An 18,658-nucleotide genomic window follows, 5' to 3' on the forward strand; every position below is an offset into this window, starting at 1 on the left:
ACATCGAATATTTCTTACAAAGCATCAGCTGGCTCCCACTCTTATTTCTGGCTGATGAGTCATATCAGAAGTGTTAAAAAAGGAAACGGTGATGATGACGTACGGGAAAACTTACATGAATGTGTGAAAAGCTGAAACTCATCTGTTTAATGAACGAGTAAACAGGAAAGTTGTCGGAGGGTCGTGGAGATTTGAGAGGAATTCGTCAGACATTAGAGCGATCTAATACCTTTATTAACCATGCTAATTTAATGCAAAATTGATTAACACCTCACATTGATTTTCTTTTTGTATTTGTTTTGGCTAATTTTGGCACGTTGTAGCTCACGACGACCCCTAGTGGTGTGTTTACGGACACTCAAAGGAAGCGTCATACCGCTGGCAGGCAGCCACTGAGACTACACTCAGAAATAAACCGTGCGTGTACTGCTCCGGGGAAAATGTCGAGTTTTTACTTGTTTTAAAGCGGATTTTTTTTGCGATGCTTATGGACACAACCGTTGGAGTATTTTCTTCTTCTCTAAATTTCAAAAACTGACGAAACAGAAGCGAGCTGCAGGACGCGAGGATGAGCTCAGGTAAGTGACTGAAAACTTATCGTTACTCGTTAAATTACCTATTCAAAGAAGAACAGTGACCTTTTCTTCTCTTTTTACAAAATACAAAACAAAACGCAGGATTGAGCCAAGAAATAAGTTTGTTGTTGTTATTTTTTGGGAGCAAGAGTTGAAGTTTATGTTGCTCCTAAACCTCACATGCAGCGTCTGGCTCTGGCTGTGCTTTCAAATTAAAACGACAAGAAAATGTGTGAAAATAAATGACAGAAGTATTTTTTTAGTTTATTTATCTAAACTTTTAGACATACAGGTGGAGTATTTCCTGTTATTTAACTTGTTGATTGGTATCTCTCAATCTTCTCCGCCAGTATGAATCCAAACATTCAAACTTTATTTTGAAGGATTTTTCACTCTAACCAGTTAAAAAGTGACGCATAAATATAATTTGTTATCTATTCACAGCAGTGCAGCATTTCACTGTTTGTCCACCACAGAGGATCTTTGGACACTAGTTCAGCCAGATGTACCAGTTTGCGTGACATTTCCCTGTCCCCCTCCTCCATTTGTCTCCCACTTTTCATCTCCCATCTGCTCCACCTCTCCTCCCTCCACTGCCTCTCGACTCGGACCATTAGCCGGATTACTGTGCTGTTGTGTGGAGTGGCAAAACAAAGTGCCTTGTGATATTTGGACCCCCTAAAGAGGGGTTTAGTGCTTTACAGCAGTTTTACACTAATCTGTCTCTACATCAGGATCAGTTAGTGAGTAAAAGAGTGGGCGCTCATTAAGGCAACATCTGTCAGACTACTAAAAAAAAGCACCAAATGTACCATCTGGATATTTAAAGTGTGTTGTATTTCACTGAAGCAGATTACATCCATATTTATTCAGCCTAAGCGAGAAGCTCTGATTAAAAGCAGTCAGCACTGACTGCATATATTTTGCTTTTCTCCCCTCAGGAATGGTCAAACCACCTGTGGCCCCAAAACCCAAACTTACCCTGCCTCAGAGGCCCGGCCTGTCTCCTGCAACTCCCAGAAAAGATGGCCTCTCGCTCCCATCTCCCAGCACCCAGAGGAGGGTTAAACCAGTACTGGCCCCCAAACCCTGCCTCTCTAAACTCTCCCCTGCTGTGGAGTCCAAACCACCTGCTGCAAAGAGTCCACACCAAACATCTGTGAGAGAAAGCCCGCTGAGGACTGAGGGTCTTCTGAACTCCCAAAATGGAATACAGCAAGAGAACAAGAAGCCAGATTGGGATTATATTATTCCTATTTGTCTGTGTAGCGATGAAAACTGCTCGTGCATCAGAAATACATCCGTTAACAAAGCGGAAAAAGACTTTAAAAAGTTGCACAAGGGTAAAACTGAAGGCAACCAAAAGCTCCTCACCTCATCTCACAGCTCTGTGGATAACAGAGGAGAGATAACGGACACGTGCCAAGTGGTAAACGCAAACAGTAAACAGCTCAAAGAAACGTTTACTTTGGACAGAAACCTCAACACAGTGACCCTGCGGCCATCTCTTCCTCACAGAACCTGGAGCGATGAGGCAAATGGTAACATAACACCTCAAAGTACAGCTGGGCGAGGACCAGAGGATGATGCTCTTGGCTCTGAGCACACATCAGGTACGCCCCAGCTCCAAGCACCCTCTAGGAAGCCTGTCCCTGTCCCTCTACCCCGGAAACCAAGGGTGGCTGTGCTGACCCGTCAGGAAAAGGTGGAGGAGGAGAAGGAAGAGAGTCAGAGCCAGGAAGGGAGGGATATGAAGGTGTCATCACCGTCATCGGGTGAACCTGTTGATAACAAGACAGTTTTTCTGTCCACAAGAAGAGCCTGCACTGCCCCAGCACCTCCGCCCAGGAAAAAACCTTTTCTGTCCACACCTGAGAAAGCACCGACCTCTGCTCCCCTGAAGCTCTCAGAGGATGTGGAAGAGGAAGACCTGGGTTGGGACAGCAGCGTCCAGGAGATGGAGGTTTCTGTCGACAAGGAGGATGAAGAGATGGAGAAGGAGAAGGAAGCAATGCATGAAGAGGAGGCAGACTACACTCAAAGTTCGCCCAATCAACCGGTGCTCGGACATTCTCCGTCTATCAGTGTTTCAGCAGAGGATCTAATGGTCAGAGTTGCTCCAAAGAAGCCAAAGAGACACAGCAGCCCCATGGCATGGAGGCAGACGAAGGAATCCTCTGAGGAGAAAGTGGACGAGGATGAAAAAAGCCAGACTGATGATGTACAGGAGCCTACTTTGAAAGAGAGGGTGACAAGGCAGCTTCCTCCAACTCCTCACGACGAAACGTTGAGACACCTGCCAGAGAAATCTCAAACCATCAAACCTGCTCGTCCCAGCGTGGGCAAACAGAGAGCCAAGTCATTCTCCTCTGCTGACCTCCCCAGATCAGACGGACAAAAGAGGAACTCTTTCCGGAAGTTGTTGGACTTGAAGCTGTCGGTGAAGAAGCTGATTGTGAAAAGAGCCCAGAGCCCTACAGGTGAGAACGAACAGAGCGTGGACAGAGAGCACGAAGGAAGTCATGAGCATTTTAGGGCTGAGCGCAAATATTCCTGCCCACTGATTGGAGTGGAGCAAAGTGTGGACGGAGACATTTACTATGAGAATATTCCACATTACGAGGAGATACCAGACTACATGAATGTGGGAACAGATCTGGCATCTCCGTGTGCCCCTGTGGCCCAGACTACAGCAGCCTGGCACAGCTCGATGTACAATGACGAGGGCATTTATGAGGAGCAGGAGCCGTACATGTCCTTTGAGAAAAACACAGAACACCACCAACAACAACAGCAGCTTGTGAAGTCAGCAGAGTATGAGAGGTACATTGTTTCATTTCTGTCTCTGCCTCATTCCTTCCAGTATCTACCTTGAGTGTTTCTAACATGAGTGTGCTGTTGTTTATAAAGATTAGGTTGATGACAGAGAAGCTGAGATCACAGAGCAGAGCGTCACATTCAGCCTTTTGTTTCAGGTTCCAGTCAGGGGAGTTTGGTGAGTGTGGTTGCTCTCGTGCTCGCAGAGTAATTCAGGTTTTGATGGTTTATTGGGTGACCTTAAATTTTAATTGCCCCTGACAAGTTTTAAACACATACTGACAGGTATAAACACATAATGTAAGGCATAACAGACAGATTTGACAGAGAAGCAGGAGTGTGAGCTTATGACTCCAGGCTGTTTTTGTTATAGGAAGCTAAAATTCATTTAATACATTTTTTTAAAGTCACTTTTCTTATTGAGACTTACATATTTTTTTATTTGCTCAGGCTTTTTTGGGTCCTCTTTTGTCTATACTTGAATTTTTCTGCAGAAAGTTCAGAAAAAAGCTCGTCTGTGTAAGCAATATTTCTTTCCTGACAGCATGTTTCCATAATTTTAAGTTAGAGACCCTTTGAGGAAGCAGCTAGCTAAAATAGTCACCAACTTGTGTACATTGGTAAAATTATGATGGGTTGATTTTATTTCAAGGACACTCTTTTTATTCAGACTCATGTGCAGAAAAACCCTTTTGGAGTTTGATTACAGACCCACCTTTGAATCCATAGCTGTCTGTCCTCTCAGTTTCATCTGATGCACATTCAAAGAGTGTTCTTTGATGGTCGTCTTTTTTAAGTCACAAGTCATTCTGCTGATTAACCTGGAGCAGGACTCATGCATAAAGTACAGATAAAAATGTCTGGTTTTATTTCTGTCAAATGGTTAAGTATATCGACATCTATTTAGGAAACTGGTGTCTATAAACCCTCAAAAATCAAACTCTGCTTCAAATATTCCACAGAAAAAGCCCATGCCAGCAACACCTGTAGAGAAAGCATTGCTGCCAGTGAAATCCTCAATTTAAACAGTCACATTTGCATTGAGGTCCAATTTTCACTCTCAAAACAAACAATGAAAACAGTCAAACAAACAGGCTGAAAATAATGAGAAAGTTGGTTATACCTGAGAAAACATGCCAAAAAATATAAGATGAAAAGATGGGACTATAATATGATAAAAAACTGAGCTAAAAGACAAGGCAACAAGTAAACAGATTAAAATAATAAGCAAGGAGTAACGGACAAGTAATTAAAAGATAAATGATAGTTATGAGCTGAAAAAGTTAAAATAATTAGTTAACAAGTTGTGTTTATGTAGATAGAAATAATTTAGAAGTCTAAATTATGAGATTAACAAACCAGGAAGGAAGTATGTAGATATAAAGTCAAGTTATAGGGATGCACAACATTGAATTTTTTTTCCCAATAATCAATATGCGGATATTCTTCAACTCACTCAGCTGATACTGATGCCGATACCAATATTTTTTCCACAGGCCTAACTGCAGAGATCATCAATCTTCTCCTGTGTTGGAAGTAGTGTACAGTATTATGGTGCATACTCTTATCACATTTGTTATGTTTTATTCATTTCCTGTGCAAAATAAGAAAAAAACTTAAAACTTTGTGTTTATCTATGATAATTACTTTCAAACAAAATAATACAAAAAGGTAAATCCTACAAAATTCTTGGATGATGCTCTCCCTGAGACAATCATAACAAAACCAAATACCAGGGTAAATTTGGCCAACTTCACGATTGACAATTATTAAATATAGCCTCTGTTTACAGGGAACATGTGAGAAGTGCAACTGTACAGTAATTAAACCCAAATGAAACCACAAAGGTTGCGCATTGAATCAGTTGTCCCACAGCTCATTATTTTATCTGTTTGTTTCATGTGTAGATATAGGCGTGATGGTCAATATCCAATATTTCATTTCTAAGGCAATATCGGCCGATACCGATAATTTACCAATACTATCGTACATCCCTGCAAATTATTGAGTAAGCAAGTTGAAACAAAAAATGTTTACAATGTTTACAAGTTGAAATTACGAGATAAAAAAATAAATTTATGAGAATCTGGCATATTTCTGATTCAGAAAGTCACAAAAATTAGATTGAAAATATCCATGAGGTGAATAAAGAATTGAAATAAAAATCAAGATATCACGTTAGCAGAATGAAATAATGAGAAAGAGAGTCATATTTCTAAGATTTTGGGTCAAGTGACTGAAAACTGAATAATAGTTATGAGATTAAAAAGTCAAAATAACAAGTTGAAAAGTCAGACCTATAGAGATAAAAAAAAAAGTCTAGATTATCAGATTAATAGACAAACGGATTTGATGGTAAAACATTTCTGAAACAAAAGTCACAAATCTGAGTTAAAAAAAAAAGTGAAAGAGATAAATAGTAAAAAAATTATGAGAGAGTAGGTTTTATTTCTGATTTGAACAGTCACAAATATAATATTTAATAAAAGGTTACATTCATAAAGTAAAGCATAGAAATTATAAGATGAAAAGTAGGGCGTAGCCACCAGTACGACCTGCCAATTTATAATTATGACTTTTCATCCCATGGTTTTGATAAATGTCTTACAATCATGACCTACGTTTTGGGATTATATTTTAATTTAGGACAAGTCTGGGGTTGTTTCAGAATGACCCAGGAGCAGAAGTGAGTGTAAAAAAGGGATTGCAGTTTGTGTAAGGCATACTAACACAGCTTAGCGCTTCACCCCTCTTTAGTGCAAACTGTGCCGCCATCACATGTTCAAAACACGCTGAGCGGCTCACTGAGCGGCACAGCTACATGCTACATGCCACAGTGTGTCAGACACAGTAATCTGGAGTCTGTGGGTCTGAGTGATGGTGGCTTTTCTGACCCGTGGTTTTGTTCAGGGAGGTTCTGTTTGTTTCACATGTAGCTCTCCCTGTGGGGATTGTGGTATTTGAGCTATGAAGTTTCCCTCTGACGCAGTTCTCTTTAAACTGCTCATATCTCATCCATCTGAAGCTGTATTATGAAATGAACATTGTGACAGTCAAGGGTTTGTGGCTGCTCTGCGCTTTCAATTTTATGTATCAGCTTTTAACCAAGCTGCTTTTCTCTGACCCGAGAGAGGCAGCTGAGTCCAATGCTGGAGTTAGTAATCAGTGTTGATGATTATCATTTAATGTTTTTTTCCGGTTGTGTCATGAGCTCCTTTTCCTGTGTGTTTTTTTTCTCTTTTGTCGCTCAAACCTGATCAAATCAGGAAATGTTTGAGTACTGTCAAAAAGAAACTCATCATATGATGATGTGGCAGGGGTAATTTCATTCTTGTGTTGTAAACATCTTGATGATGAGCCTCAGCATGTGCCTGTAGCTGCATGCAGGTATCAGAAACACCTGCACAGTGTACCCATGCCCCCTCGTCTGCCTCTATCCTTCCTGAAAACCCTCTCTCTTTAAAAAAAGCTCTGTCGATGAGGACATAGCTCTTCTGGATGAAGGCCCGTCAGATGAAGACGTCTTGGCCAATACCTCGGATGAAGAGGACGAGGAAGACAGCAGCTCTGTCTCAAGCAAAGCAGACCCTGAGCCGGCAGGGGAGAGCACGGTGAGGAGAAAACGCAGAACTTTCTGTCCTTTTGACACCTTGTTAGCTGTTCCTGTATTTATTACGATGCACAGCAGGTCTCTTCTGACTGTACTTTTTTGTGACCTTCAAAGTGATTTATTACAGCACTTTATGAATTTATCTCTGTGTTTCTGAACTTTTGTTAGGCCCAGAGTGGACAGAAGAAGAGCAAGATTCATCACATCGCCACAGAGATTATGAGCTCTGAGAGTGTGTAAGGGCCCTTGTTTGTTTACTCTTTTCACTTTATTAAAAAATATATTTCCTTTATTCCATCATATAGAGCAGATGACATAGTTTAAAGAGATCTGCCTCTATCCTAGTATTCAAGGTGAAAGGACTTTTTATGAGTAAGTAGGACACAGAGGAGAAACAACCAGCAGCAGCATCTGTAATAAATCATGTTTTATTTAATTTTGAAGCCCGAACACTCTTTTATCTTTTGTTTTCACATTTAATCAGATGGCAATCCACTGAAAAATTTAAGTCTTTTATTTTCTACCTAATCTTTATCCATGGTTGGCAGTTTTTTTTATTTGTTTGTTTTGTTTGTCACCAAAGAACAAAAAAATTAAATCTATTGTAGTCAACCCATTAGTTTCTAACTATGAAGTTAAACATCAAGTGGTTGGAATTCAACCTGTGGCACCTTTCCTGAATGTCACTTCTCACTCCCACAGTGTCCCTTTGACAAAAAAGTAAAGAAGAAAACTGATGAAGTTATTTGCATCATTTTATCAAACAGATATTTTTTGTGTGTGTGTGTGTTTTAAAGTGCATTGCATGACCTCCCTCAATGTTTCTCAACTCGCCAAGGGGCCTCGACGCCCTACTTTTTAAACCACTGATTTGACCTAATCCTATTTTAGAGACATGGTTCTTGTAACTCTGGATAATCCACATAAAAAAGTAACATGTGGGCTATTTTATCAGGCAGCTTTGCTTTTGAACACACATTTAGCCATAGTTACCCTGTCAGATTGAGACAAAATTCTTCCATGGCTAATAAAAAAAGCACAATTTGATGCCCTGACATTTGGTGAACGGACTCTTTATCCACTTCATAACTTATCCTGCATTCACATGTGTGCAAAACACCTAAACACTTCCTGATCATTTAGGAATGGGTTGCATATATCCCAAATTTTTACCCCACCTTTGCCTCGAAATTCTTTCTGTGAGCCCCTTCTCAAAACTTCCAGAAATTCAACAAAGACCTCAGCTATGACTGTTGAAGTATGTTTGTCAGTGCATGGTATCTTGGGTGTAATCCATTCTCTTTAGCATCGCTCTTCTGGCTATGCACCAGTAGTATGTTATCTTAAACATTATCATCTCTAGCATCCACCACTCAGGGTTTTTTTCTGGAACATTCTGCAATGTATTCTCACATCAAACTTTTCAGGAGTTTTAAAGAGTCCAGATGTAAAGGAGCCTCTTTTAACTTGTCTTGCTCTCTGTTTTCTCAGGTTTGTTGACGTGCTGAAGTTGCTTCATGTTGTAAGTAACACCCCCCTACACACACACACATCAACCTTTGCTTACACTAAGTAGAGCTCAGTGTTTGCCTTGAAAAGAGCAGAAGCTGTTGTTATTCTGTGTTTTTTTTGTATCTAGTGCTGTCTACTACTTCAGCCCACATTCTCCATATGTGTTTCATTAAGCTAGAAGCAACTGCGGCACACCCCATGTGTAGACCCAACTCCCCTCAGTCTCATCCGCAACACCCACATTCCTCAAGGTTTTCCCCTCAGACTGTTATTACTAAAGCAAAAACTGGTCTAGCCCTTAATGTTGTCTTCATATGTTTCTCTTTTTTCAGTTTTATACAGAAACAAATCAAAAACAAAAATAAATGGAGAAGTCTGGTTCAAGCATTATTCTCCTTAAACATTATACCGTCATATTTTCTGTATGTGCCGTTAAATGTATGGACAGTGAAAAGGTAAAGAAGCACAAACCCATGTGGAAACTGTCAACATCTTGTTACTTGTGGACAAAGAGCTGATTAAAGAGGAAAGAAGGAGAGTTTGATTCTGTCACAACTCTAACACCCTCCTGCTGGGTCATGTTTGTTCAAAGATGACTCAAAAAATGGCACATTTGCTGATATTTATATCAAAGCGGGGAGTAGGAGTAGGATTCACATGTTAGAGTCACAAAGATTGCTGATGGGGAAGCCTTCACTGAAATATTAACTACTTTCAGTCCGGACCATTCACATCAAAATAATTTATTATCTGCTTGCAGTTAGGGATGCACCAATCCAATCCTGGTATCGGGTATTGGCGCCGATCCAGCCCCTCAAAGCTGGATCTGGTATCGGTGGGAAAGGATCGGTCCAAACTTGACACAAAAGCTAAACTATGATTTAGTTTACAAGGTCTAAAATTTTAAAATCAAATAGTCATTTCTGTAAGTTCTGAAGCAGTTTCATAACCAAACTACTGTTAAACATTTAAACACTTATATTTTAAATAGATATTAGCTTCAGTAATTCCTTATGTACTCATTTTTGTCTTTTACTCAAATGTTACAAATCTTATCTCACAGTAGAGCATACGGGTTATTTTTTAACACTGGTATCGCTCTAGGATTGGTATCAGTTGATACCCAAAGCCCAGGTATCGGTATCAGGACCAGAAAAGTAAGATCGATGCATTCCTACTTGCAGAAACTAATATTTGTTGATATGGCTCTGTTCTGGGGGCTCCTTGCCCATGTGTAATGCCAAAGCCTGAGGAGGGGAGAGCACACCTCTCTTCTCTTTTATGTGCATACATGAAAAGCTAAAGCAGGGGAGAACAACAGTAAAGACCCTGTGTATAGAAATGAACAGAGTGAGCATCAGTGCCAATATTGATGACACTGGTGAAATCAGACACAGAATAAATGGAGGAGCTGGGTTGCAAAGCAGGAAGAGTAGGCAGGCCAAAGCAGTTGAAATAGAACGTGTATCATGCCATCTACCAACTGGATGTGTAGGTGTAATCAGCTGAGCTGTCAGCTGATGAGGCCGGTGTTAAGATCAGCTGATGTTCTACGGGTAGAGCTTGACTTCATGACCTGCCTGAACTAACATTGCCCTCATTTTTGTTTCTATTTTTGAAAATTTAGTTGTAGATGTTTTTGGGGAGAAGACATTTTGCAACCCTCCTTTCAGTATTTCATAACACCCACTTTGGAAACCACCTCAACTAACCTTCACAAGAGTGTAGGACAAAAACTACTTTCAAAATCTCTGACAAGCCCTCTCAAGAGCTGGTTTATGTTTGAACGGCTCATTTTAACACAACAAAAAACAGTTTTATTGTCAGGAAATCATACCAATGTTATTTCTGTGAATGTTACAGATAGCCCATCTCATATTCTTGATCTCTGTTCATGTAACTCACCGAAACATGTGTATCTATTGAATAAAAATAGCTTTATTCTACAATAAACATTGCCTTGGCTCACATCAGCCACTTTTGCCCTCGTGCCATTGCTAAAAATGTGTTAAAACGGGCACCAACTCGTGAGAAAGCTGCTCTACATACGCAGACTGCTTATAGAGGGCAAAAAAGCACAAACCCTCCACACTATCTTTATCCAGCAGTAGGTCTGAACCTGTGTTTACAGTGCTGCCGGGAATCTGTTGTCTCAAAGATAAAGCTCCATATGTCAAGTGTAATTTTCCGCTTCTTAATTTTTCTCAAACAAGGGTAATTGCAGCCGTATGTGTCGGTGGTAAGAGAAGAAAAAAGCTCTGAGTCATGAGCAGTGACTCTTCACTCTGGAGCCAGGACAGGAAGTGCTCAGGTCTCTGTAGACTTCAGAGGAATCTGGTCCTGTAACAAGAAAGAGTCACTAAGTTCAGAGAAACTAGAGGTGACTTATACTGTCTTCGTCCCTTCCAGGCACTCAGCCAGATTTGTCCACGGTGGGGTTTGATAAAACAACATGCCATTTATTGCGTGGTGTTATCTGTCTCGTCAGTTTGGCCATATTTTTAGCTGCTCTTGTTTTGAAGCTCTGTTATTCCCCTGACCAGCTTCTGTAAGATTAGCCAGCCTTGGATTTGGGTGGATTGAAATGTTTGGTTTTGTCAATTCTATCATTTTAGAGTCAAGAGAATATTCTCAATCTACAAAGTTTTGTCTGAGATTAAATTAACTAAAGCTTGCAGCCCTGATAGTGCCCCTTTTGCTCTACTTGACAACTTAAAACCACTTTTTCACTTCCTGTTGTTGGGTCAGTCATACCCCCAGAGTCTTCTTTTCTTACCTCACCAGTTTTCCATATTTTCTTCTTTTTAAACCCTCTCCCACATGACACTCCTTCTTCACAGTCAGCTGTTGTGGTAGGAAGAGATCACACGTATAAACCACAAGAGCTGAGTCTCTGGGCAGTTAAAGTTGCCATGTGTCCTCATAAACTAACCCCCCCAAAAATCCACATCATCAAAAGATGAAGTAGAAGCAGCCTCCAGGAGCCCTCAGCTCTGCTGTTTCAGTCCTGATTCACAGTGTACTGGAAATTTAAGAATGCATAGTGTGAGTCAGATGTGTGTGTCAGCAGTTTTTTTTCTTCCTTATCTTTTTTGTTAAGCTGCCCGGCGCCTGGCTCATTCAGAGTTTTTGGGACCATCTTACACAATTTGCATAGTGGACATTTTTAAAAGCTTGCTTTTGTCAGAGTTCATGCAGATGCATTACTGGGTCCATTGTGCTCAGAACAAATTCAACCAATCCTGTTCAGCAAATACAACATTTTGGACTTGATGAGTTTTCTCCTGTTCCTGTGTGTGTCCACCTGACTCTGTCACTCTTCTATGTGACCCATAGGACTTCCGTGACGCTGTGTCCAGAGCGTCTCATCAGAGTGGGAAGGTTGTAATTGAGGAGCGGCTTCTGAACCAGATCCTGTATTCGCTCCCTCAGCTCTATGAACTCAACCAGGACCTGCTCAGAGAGCTGCAGGAGAGAGTCGCCAAATGGTAGAGATCTTTACATCCCTGTCGACTCATAGAGCATGTGTGCACATTTACAATAAGACCAAAGACTTTTATATTAGGCTTTTTTACCCCTCTTTTTTTTCTGGAGCTGTCTTTCACTGCTCTGGTTCAATGACTAATCTTAGATCGTATAGCTCAAGAGGATATTTGAGATGACAGTGTGCCTCTAATTATGTAGCAGCTGGCAACAGAAGGTACTTTCCTGACCAAACAGAGCTTTTTTCCTGAGGTGTAAGAGAACAAACTTGCCTCCTTAACCGTCCCCTACCATTACACTCTGAACTGTGACAAAATGTGTCCAAACATCAGTGTTTGTCTTCTCTGAACTGGAGACATTCTTATGGAAAGTCTTGCCTAAAGATCAGAGGCTGTTATAGCACCATGTTAACACCCACTGCTGTGAGGAATTAAACCACCACATATGTGTACACTTCCTGGTTGTCAACACTCTGGTGTCTACATACTTTAAGCTTTGTAGTATGTAGCTGATTAAAACCACATTCCTGTAGACATTGTACCAGTCGACTTTAATCATTGGTGTTGTGTAACGTAGCTGCACAGCACACTAATGAACAGAGTACAGTGTTAATCCAAAAGTGCATTTTCCTGTCTTAAATTGTAGATTGAAGAAGTCACAGACAAGACATCACACACCTAATCTTATCACTGCCACTTATCTGTACATTCTTATTAGTCTTCTTTCACCTGAATCAGTCAGAAATAACAATAATAAGCTGTAAATCATGTCTGTTTGATCTGATTCTACCTCTGTCTTTGCACAAGGGATGAGAACGCCCAGCTGGCAGATATTTTCTTGAAGAAAGGGCCCTATCTGAAGATGTACTCCACTTACATCCGTGAGTTCGATAAGAATGTGGCGTTACTGGAAGAGCAGAGTAAGAAGAACCAGGCATTCGGCGCTGTGGTGCGGGAGTTTGAGGTGAAGAGGCTCGCTCAACCTGTTTTCATTGTCTGAGAGACTCAGTCAATGGAGTTGTTCACGCTTGAGTTTGTTAGTTTGTTTTGTGAAGTGGGTCATTTTCTTGTCACGTGTCTGTTTTTTCCCAGGCCAGTCCACGCTGTGCTAATTTGGCTCTGAAGCATTACCTCCTTAAGCCAGTTCAGAGGATTCCTCAATATCAGCTGCTACTCACAGGTACAGCATGAAGTCATTTTGTCAAATTTATTATCATCCAGATGTGATGCAGTTTCTACAAGTTATCTGTATTTTTAAATCCAGCTTTATTGATATCTAAAAACACTTCTAAGCACAGTTTTTTTAAACTCTGCTGGTTCATACTGACTGTGATATTCTATTGAAGGTATCATGCTGCCCCCTGGTGTCCATAAAAAAAAAACCCATCATAAGGAATTTCTGTCTTGCCGCCTCAATCCTCATATAATAAGATTTTTTGAAGTGCAGCCCACATCAGATTTGGTGACGTAACAGGAGCTTTAACATGAAGGAGCTTAGTGTTTCATGAGTCTAATGCACAAGAGTCAATCCCTCATTACCAAAATGTGAAGAATGTTCCCGGCGTCACCCTTCTGTGGTTGTATTATGTAAGCACCTGCAGACCTTGTTTTCCAGGATTTTAACTTCAGATTATGTACCAGGAATTCACTGAGCCCTTGAAACCCAGCATCCAAAGTAGTTCTCACTGGTTTTAATGCATCTCTGACTCCATCTCTTACATGTTTTGGTGCAGATTATTTGAAGAATCTGTCTGAAGATTCGGGAGATTACAAAGACACACAAGGTAATTATTCTTTTTGCTGCTCACTCACCTGAGTGCAATAGTGAAATGAAAACTTCATCATTAAATTATGTATGTTTTACATTTCTATCCACTCAGCTGCCCTTGTGATTGTGAAGGAAGTGGCCAATCATGCAAATGATATCATGAAACAAGGGGTGAGACTTAAATCCAATAACCAATCAAATCCTATTGATAATTTTTTTGAATGCCTCAGGTGTGTTGATGTTTACCACTTTGCTTGCATTACAGGATAACTTTCAAAAGCTGATCCAGGTGCAGTGCCGTCTGAACGGACACCATGAGATAGTTCAGCCTGGGCGGGTAAGACAGGAGAAAACTGTAAACCTACAAATTCAGATGATATATGACATAAATAGTATAGATAATATTGAAGTTGCATTTTGCATGTATCATAATGCATTTTTTTTCAGAAATTATGCCACTTTGCTTGTACTTAACAAACAAAGCTGCACACGAGTCAATGTGTTTACTGTTTTATTTGATTTTTTTGTAGATTTTCCTTAAAGAGGGTGTCCTGAAGAAACTATCCAGAAAGATCATGCAGCCCAGAATGTTCTTCCTGGTACTGTTAAATCTTTCTTTCTCTCATTTTTAAAAATTTTACTCACACCCATACACAACAAACGCTCAAACCAGAATGTGTTTTGTGAAGTTTTGTTTGGACGACATGTACTTTCCAAAATGTGTCCTCTGCTAATTTCTTGGTCATGGTCTTCTTAAAATAAAGCATATAAAAGGGTTTTTTTTCACCATTTTTGTGTCCTTGTGTGCCCGCAGGGAGTTGAGTGGGTTTTTTTTTTCAGTTGGAAAGCAACTTTTCTTTTTACAGAGTAATGGGGTATAAAGTAGTTGTGTTAATTTCCTTTGCAGTCCTCAGTTTTTACAGATTTTTAAACTAATATACAATCTGGGGACGACAGCCTGTATATACTAGAGTAAGCCAGAAGCAATTCAGAGAGATATAAGTGAAAGAGAATGAAAAATGCAAAGAAAATAAATGAAAATAGGCATACAGTTTGCTGAGACGAGACAGTATCACAGGGGCTCCTGTGTGGCGTCATCGACAAAGCCTAGGGATTTTTACAGTTAGTCTGTTTGGACTGGAGTTTAACAAATACATCTTTTGTCTCCTCCAGTTTAATGACACATTGCTCTACACCACTCCAGTTCAGTCAGGACAGTATAAAGTCAACAACATGTTATCTCTGGCTGGGATGAAGGTGAGAAACTTTTAAGTCATCTTTTAATTATATATTGCCACATTTTTCATCCCACCGTGACTGCTTACAATGGAATAATTACAGGTTAGCAAACCGAACCAGGAGGCTTATCAGAATGAGCTGACTATAGAGAGCGTGGAGCGCTCCTTTATCCTCTCAGCAAGGTAAGGATCAGAAACAGAAGGTATCTCCTGCTGGTTTATAAAACACTTCTCAACAGTTTCTCTGTCATGTGTAGGTTTGTGATAACTGTGTGGGTGTATTGAAACACCTTGTTTCTTTCTGCAGCTCAGCCACAGAGCGTGATGAATGGCTCAAAGCCATCTCAACAGCCATCAGTGACTACACTAAGAAGAAGATCAGTTTTATCTCTGGCAAACCTCCAGAGGAGGTAAAATAACCTCACACATTTCCTGTTTGTTGTGTTTGAGGCGCTCTTGTAGTGTTGAATAAAAACAAATCTGCTTTAAACACATGCTGAGGCTCTGGGGGTTGAATCCATTTCTTTTTCCTTTCAATATCCAGATTGAGCCCAGAGACTACAATGATGGTGCTCCTTTGGGATCCAAAGCTCCCATATGGATCCCTGACCCTCGAACCACTATGTGCATGATCTGCACCTGTGAGTTCACTCTCACATGGAGGCGACATCACTGCAGAGCGTGTGGAAAGGTGAGGTTTAAAACTCCTGTGAGAGATCTCTAGCTGGTCATGGAACAGGTTAAAGCTAATATTCACATCTTTTCATGACCATAAAAAGCAACAAAAAATGATAAAATGAGGGACTAGTTCCAACTATTTTATTCATTTTAGAGAGTATCTTCATTACAGTATCGTCATTTTACATCAAACATTTCTATGGTATAAGCTTTGACATTTTGTGCCCATCATCCCTGAAATTTTTACACTGTCTCTAAACCATCATTCCAAAAGCACTCATGTCCCAAAATATTAAAATATACAAAAAAAAACTAAAAGAAAACAAGCACAATGAGGAAATCATCTTGCTTTATCATAAACTTTTAAGTTTAGAGAATGAATTCCAGTGGAAAGTTATAAAATCAGTTCCTGAGAAGACCAATGTAGGGGCAGTTTGCAAAATTCTCAAATTATTTGTGTCATATTTAGATAAAATATCTCTTTTGGTTTTAACTCTACAGTATAATCCTAAAATTCAAAGTTTAAATCTCATGGGGCATTGCATCTCCAACAGAATGTCTTGAAAGGCGTTTTGTATCTCTCTCCAGTCTTTAGTAACGGAGCAGTCCCAGCAGCATAACATCATAGTGCTATGCACTTTGGTTACCACAACATCTGAGGGGGATTTCCACCACAGTTGAATTTCAGGTGGTTTTTTTTAAATGGTTGAAACCCCTGGAGAGGGGTGAGTGTAAGTTCAAGTAAAGAATCATATTCTGCTGCTTTTACAGCCTTTCCTCAAAATCCACTGCACGTTGTAAAGGAGTGATTCTATGACTGCTGAAAGAAAACAAGTTTTGTCAAAAAAAAAAAAAATGTGAACTGCAAGACCAGTGTAGACCTCTTTGTCCACAGAGGGCGCCACATTTTCACAAAACAAAAAGTCCAGCCAGGAGAGTAATTTATTCCCCATTAAGGATTGAAATTAATCCTAGTTGTTCAATAAGAACTTTACTCTTCATCCTCCCACCAGGTGGTGTGCCAGTCGTGTTCCTCCAACAAACATTGTCTGGAATACTTGAAGAACCAGTTGGCACGAGTGTGTGACCTGTGTTTCACTGTTCTCCAGCAGCAGAAAAGTGAGTCAAACACACCGTCACCCGTTTGTTTTTTGAAGTCCTACATGGCTTTGAAATAAGTATCAGTTTGTTTTCAGACACATGTTTTAATGTAAGTGATAAAATTCCACTTTTCTGTTACTCAGCTGAGCAAGCCTTTTCAGCAGCTGTTTCCCCCGGAAGCAGAGCGACCTTTGCCTTCACCAGAAAGCAGAAGAAGATACCTGCAGCCCTCAAAGAGGTGACTGATGCTTTGACTGACTCTGATGCTCTGTAGGGTATAATGACATCATACTTATTCAGATGGTGTTTACTCTTTTCAGGTGACTGCAAACACAGATGACTCCTCAATGAGTGGGTATCTGCAGAGGTCAAAGGGCAATAAGAAGCAGGCTAAGAGGCTGTGGTTTGTCATCAAAGACAAGGTTCTGTACACTTATGCTGCTAGTGAGGTAAGATTTATCCTGTACTTAAGTAACACTTGGTTTTATGTAATATTTGAACAAGAGGAAGTTCACTCCGTGTCTTTTTAACGGCTCTCTTGTTTGTGTCTTCATTCAGGATGTTGCAGCCTTAGAGAGTCAGCCCCTGTTGGGATTTCTGTTGAAGGTTGATTCATCGCAGAAATTACAGTTTAAGCTTTACCACAAAAACACACTCTACTATATTTTTAAAGCAGATGACGTCCAAACAGCCCAGAGGTATGTTAGGGAAAAAGAGATTTTTTTGCACTCAAACAGAGATTTATGTATGATTGATTTTAATAAAGACCTTTATTTTTCTAAACAGGTGGATCGACAGATTTAAAGAAGCTACTGTTCTCTGATGCCAATTTGTGGAGCAGTTCAACACATGATTTACCTGACAATGTTTTACCTCAGTGGTCTCTGAATTCTGCTCAAGGCATTAGGGGGCACAATCTTGCACTGGAATAAGACCCAAATGTTTAATTGTATTGCTTTTAAGAGACATAAAGTTGTAACTTTTTACATTTGTACAAAAGCACTCCTGTGAAGGTCATAATTACCTTATGTTTTATATGTTTATGTAAATCTTTTCAGATATGCTTTTTTTGCTACACCCTTGAAATACTGTGTAGATGTGGTTAGGTTTTGATTTTGACTCATTTTATTCTATTTCATTTGGACCTTATATTTTAATTGGTACTGTCACAACATTTTAGACAAAATTGGAAAAAAAAGTGTTCAGAGTGTGAAATAATTAAGATTAGTTTTATAATGGTTGGGTAAATTCCTCAGATTCATGGTTGAGACAGGCTGTAAAACACTCTTTATAAACATAAGCCTTGTTAAAGCTAATGCCATCACATTTACTTTAGCAGTATGACTCTAACCAGGAGTTTAAATGGTGTCACAGGGAAATTTTTCTAGTTTAGACTGCGCTTACTCTTTATTCTATTGCACTTAAGTAGTTTGCTGTAGATAGATTATATCACAAGACACATCTGTAAATATAAATCACTGTAAATGCCTTTCAGTAAATTTACATGAATGTCTCATTTAATGTTTAACTTTGGTCGCTGAAATAAATGTTTACTACAATGAAATTTCTTCCACTTGTTTTGTTGTTACACAAACAGTAACAGTGCGGTCTGGTTGTAAATTTATTGAGCTATTATTAATATGAGTTATGTTGCATACTGTACAATAGTCTAAAGATTTAAAAGCAGATCTTATTCGTAACATTTTGACTTTGATTTTCAAAATATCAATTTTACTGTAAAACGTCACCTTTGCTACATTAGATGTGAGTAAGTACAGTTTATTGGTGCAGCATCTTTATTTTTTGTGGATTGAGAAATTGAACCCATACTGGTCATCTGAATCTGTTGTCAGGACTCCTGTGACAGGAAAGTGGAT

At 39.7% G+C, this 18,658-nt stretch overlaps 1 protein-coding gene across 1 annotated transcript; it reads left to right on the forward strand.

Annotated features, from left to right (window-relative positions):
* The first annotated feature begins 136 nt into the window (after positions 1–136).
* On the forward strand, positions 137–18,233 carry LOC141796329 (FYVE, RhoGEF and PH domain-containing protein 6-like). Its single transcript, XM_074677368.1, has 21 exons — positions 137–578; positions 1,517–3,398; positions 6,862–7,003; positions 7,171–7,238; positions 8,494–8,524; positions 11,851–12,002; positions 12,804–12,960; positions 13,089–13,176; positions 13,730–13,780; positions 13,877–13,935; positions 14,030–14,101; positions 14,295–14,363; positions 14,938–15,021; positions 15,106–15,185; positions 15,310–15,412; positions 15,547–15,693; positions 16,694–16,799; positions 16,925–17,019; positions 17,102–17,230; positions 17,340–17,479; positions 17,568–18,233. Exons 1-21 carry the CDS (start codon positions 569–571, stop codon positions 17,602–17,604), a joined length of 3,702 nt encoding a protein of 1,233 aa, XP_074533469.1. The 5' UTR covers positions 137–568; the 3' UTR covers positions 17,605–18,233.
* The last annotated feature ends 425 nt before the right edge of the window (positions 18,234–18,658 follow it).

The sequence above is a fragment of the Halichoeres trimaculatus genome, unplaced genomic scaffold, assembly GCF_033239565.1.
Source record: "Halichoeres trimaculatus isolate MK-OKI-2021-1 unplaced genomic scaffold, fHalTri1.1 fHalTri1_scaffold_10, whole genome shotgun sequence".
NCBI lineage: Eukaryota > Metazoa > Chordata > Actinopteri > Labriformes > Labridae > Halichoeres > Halichoeres trimaculatus.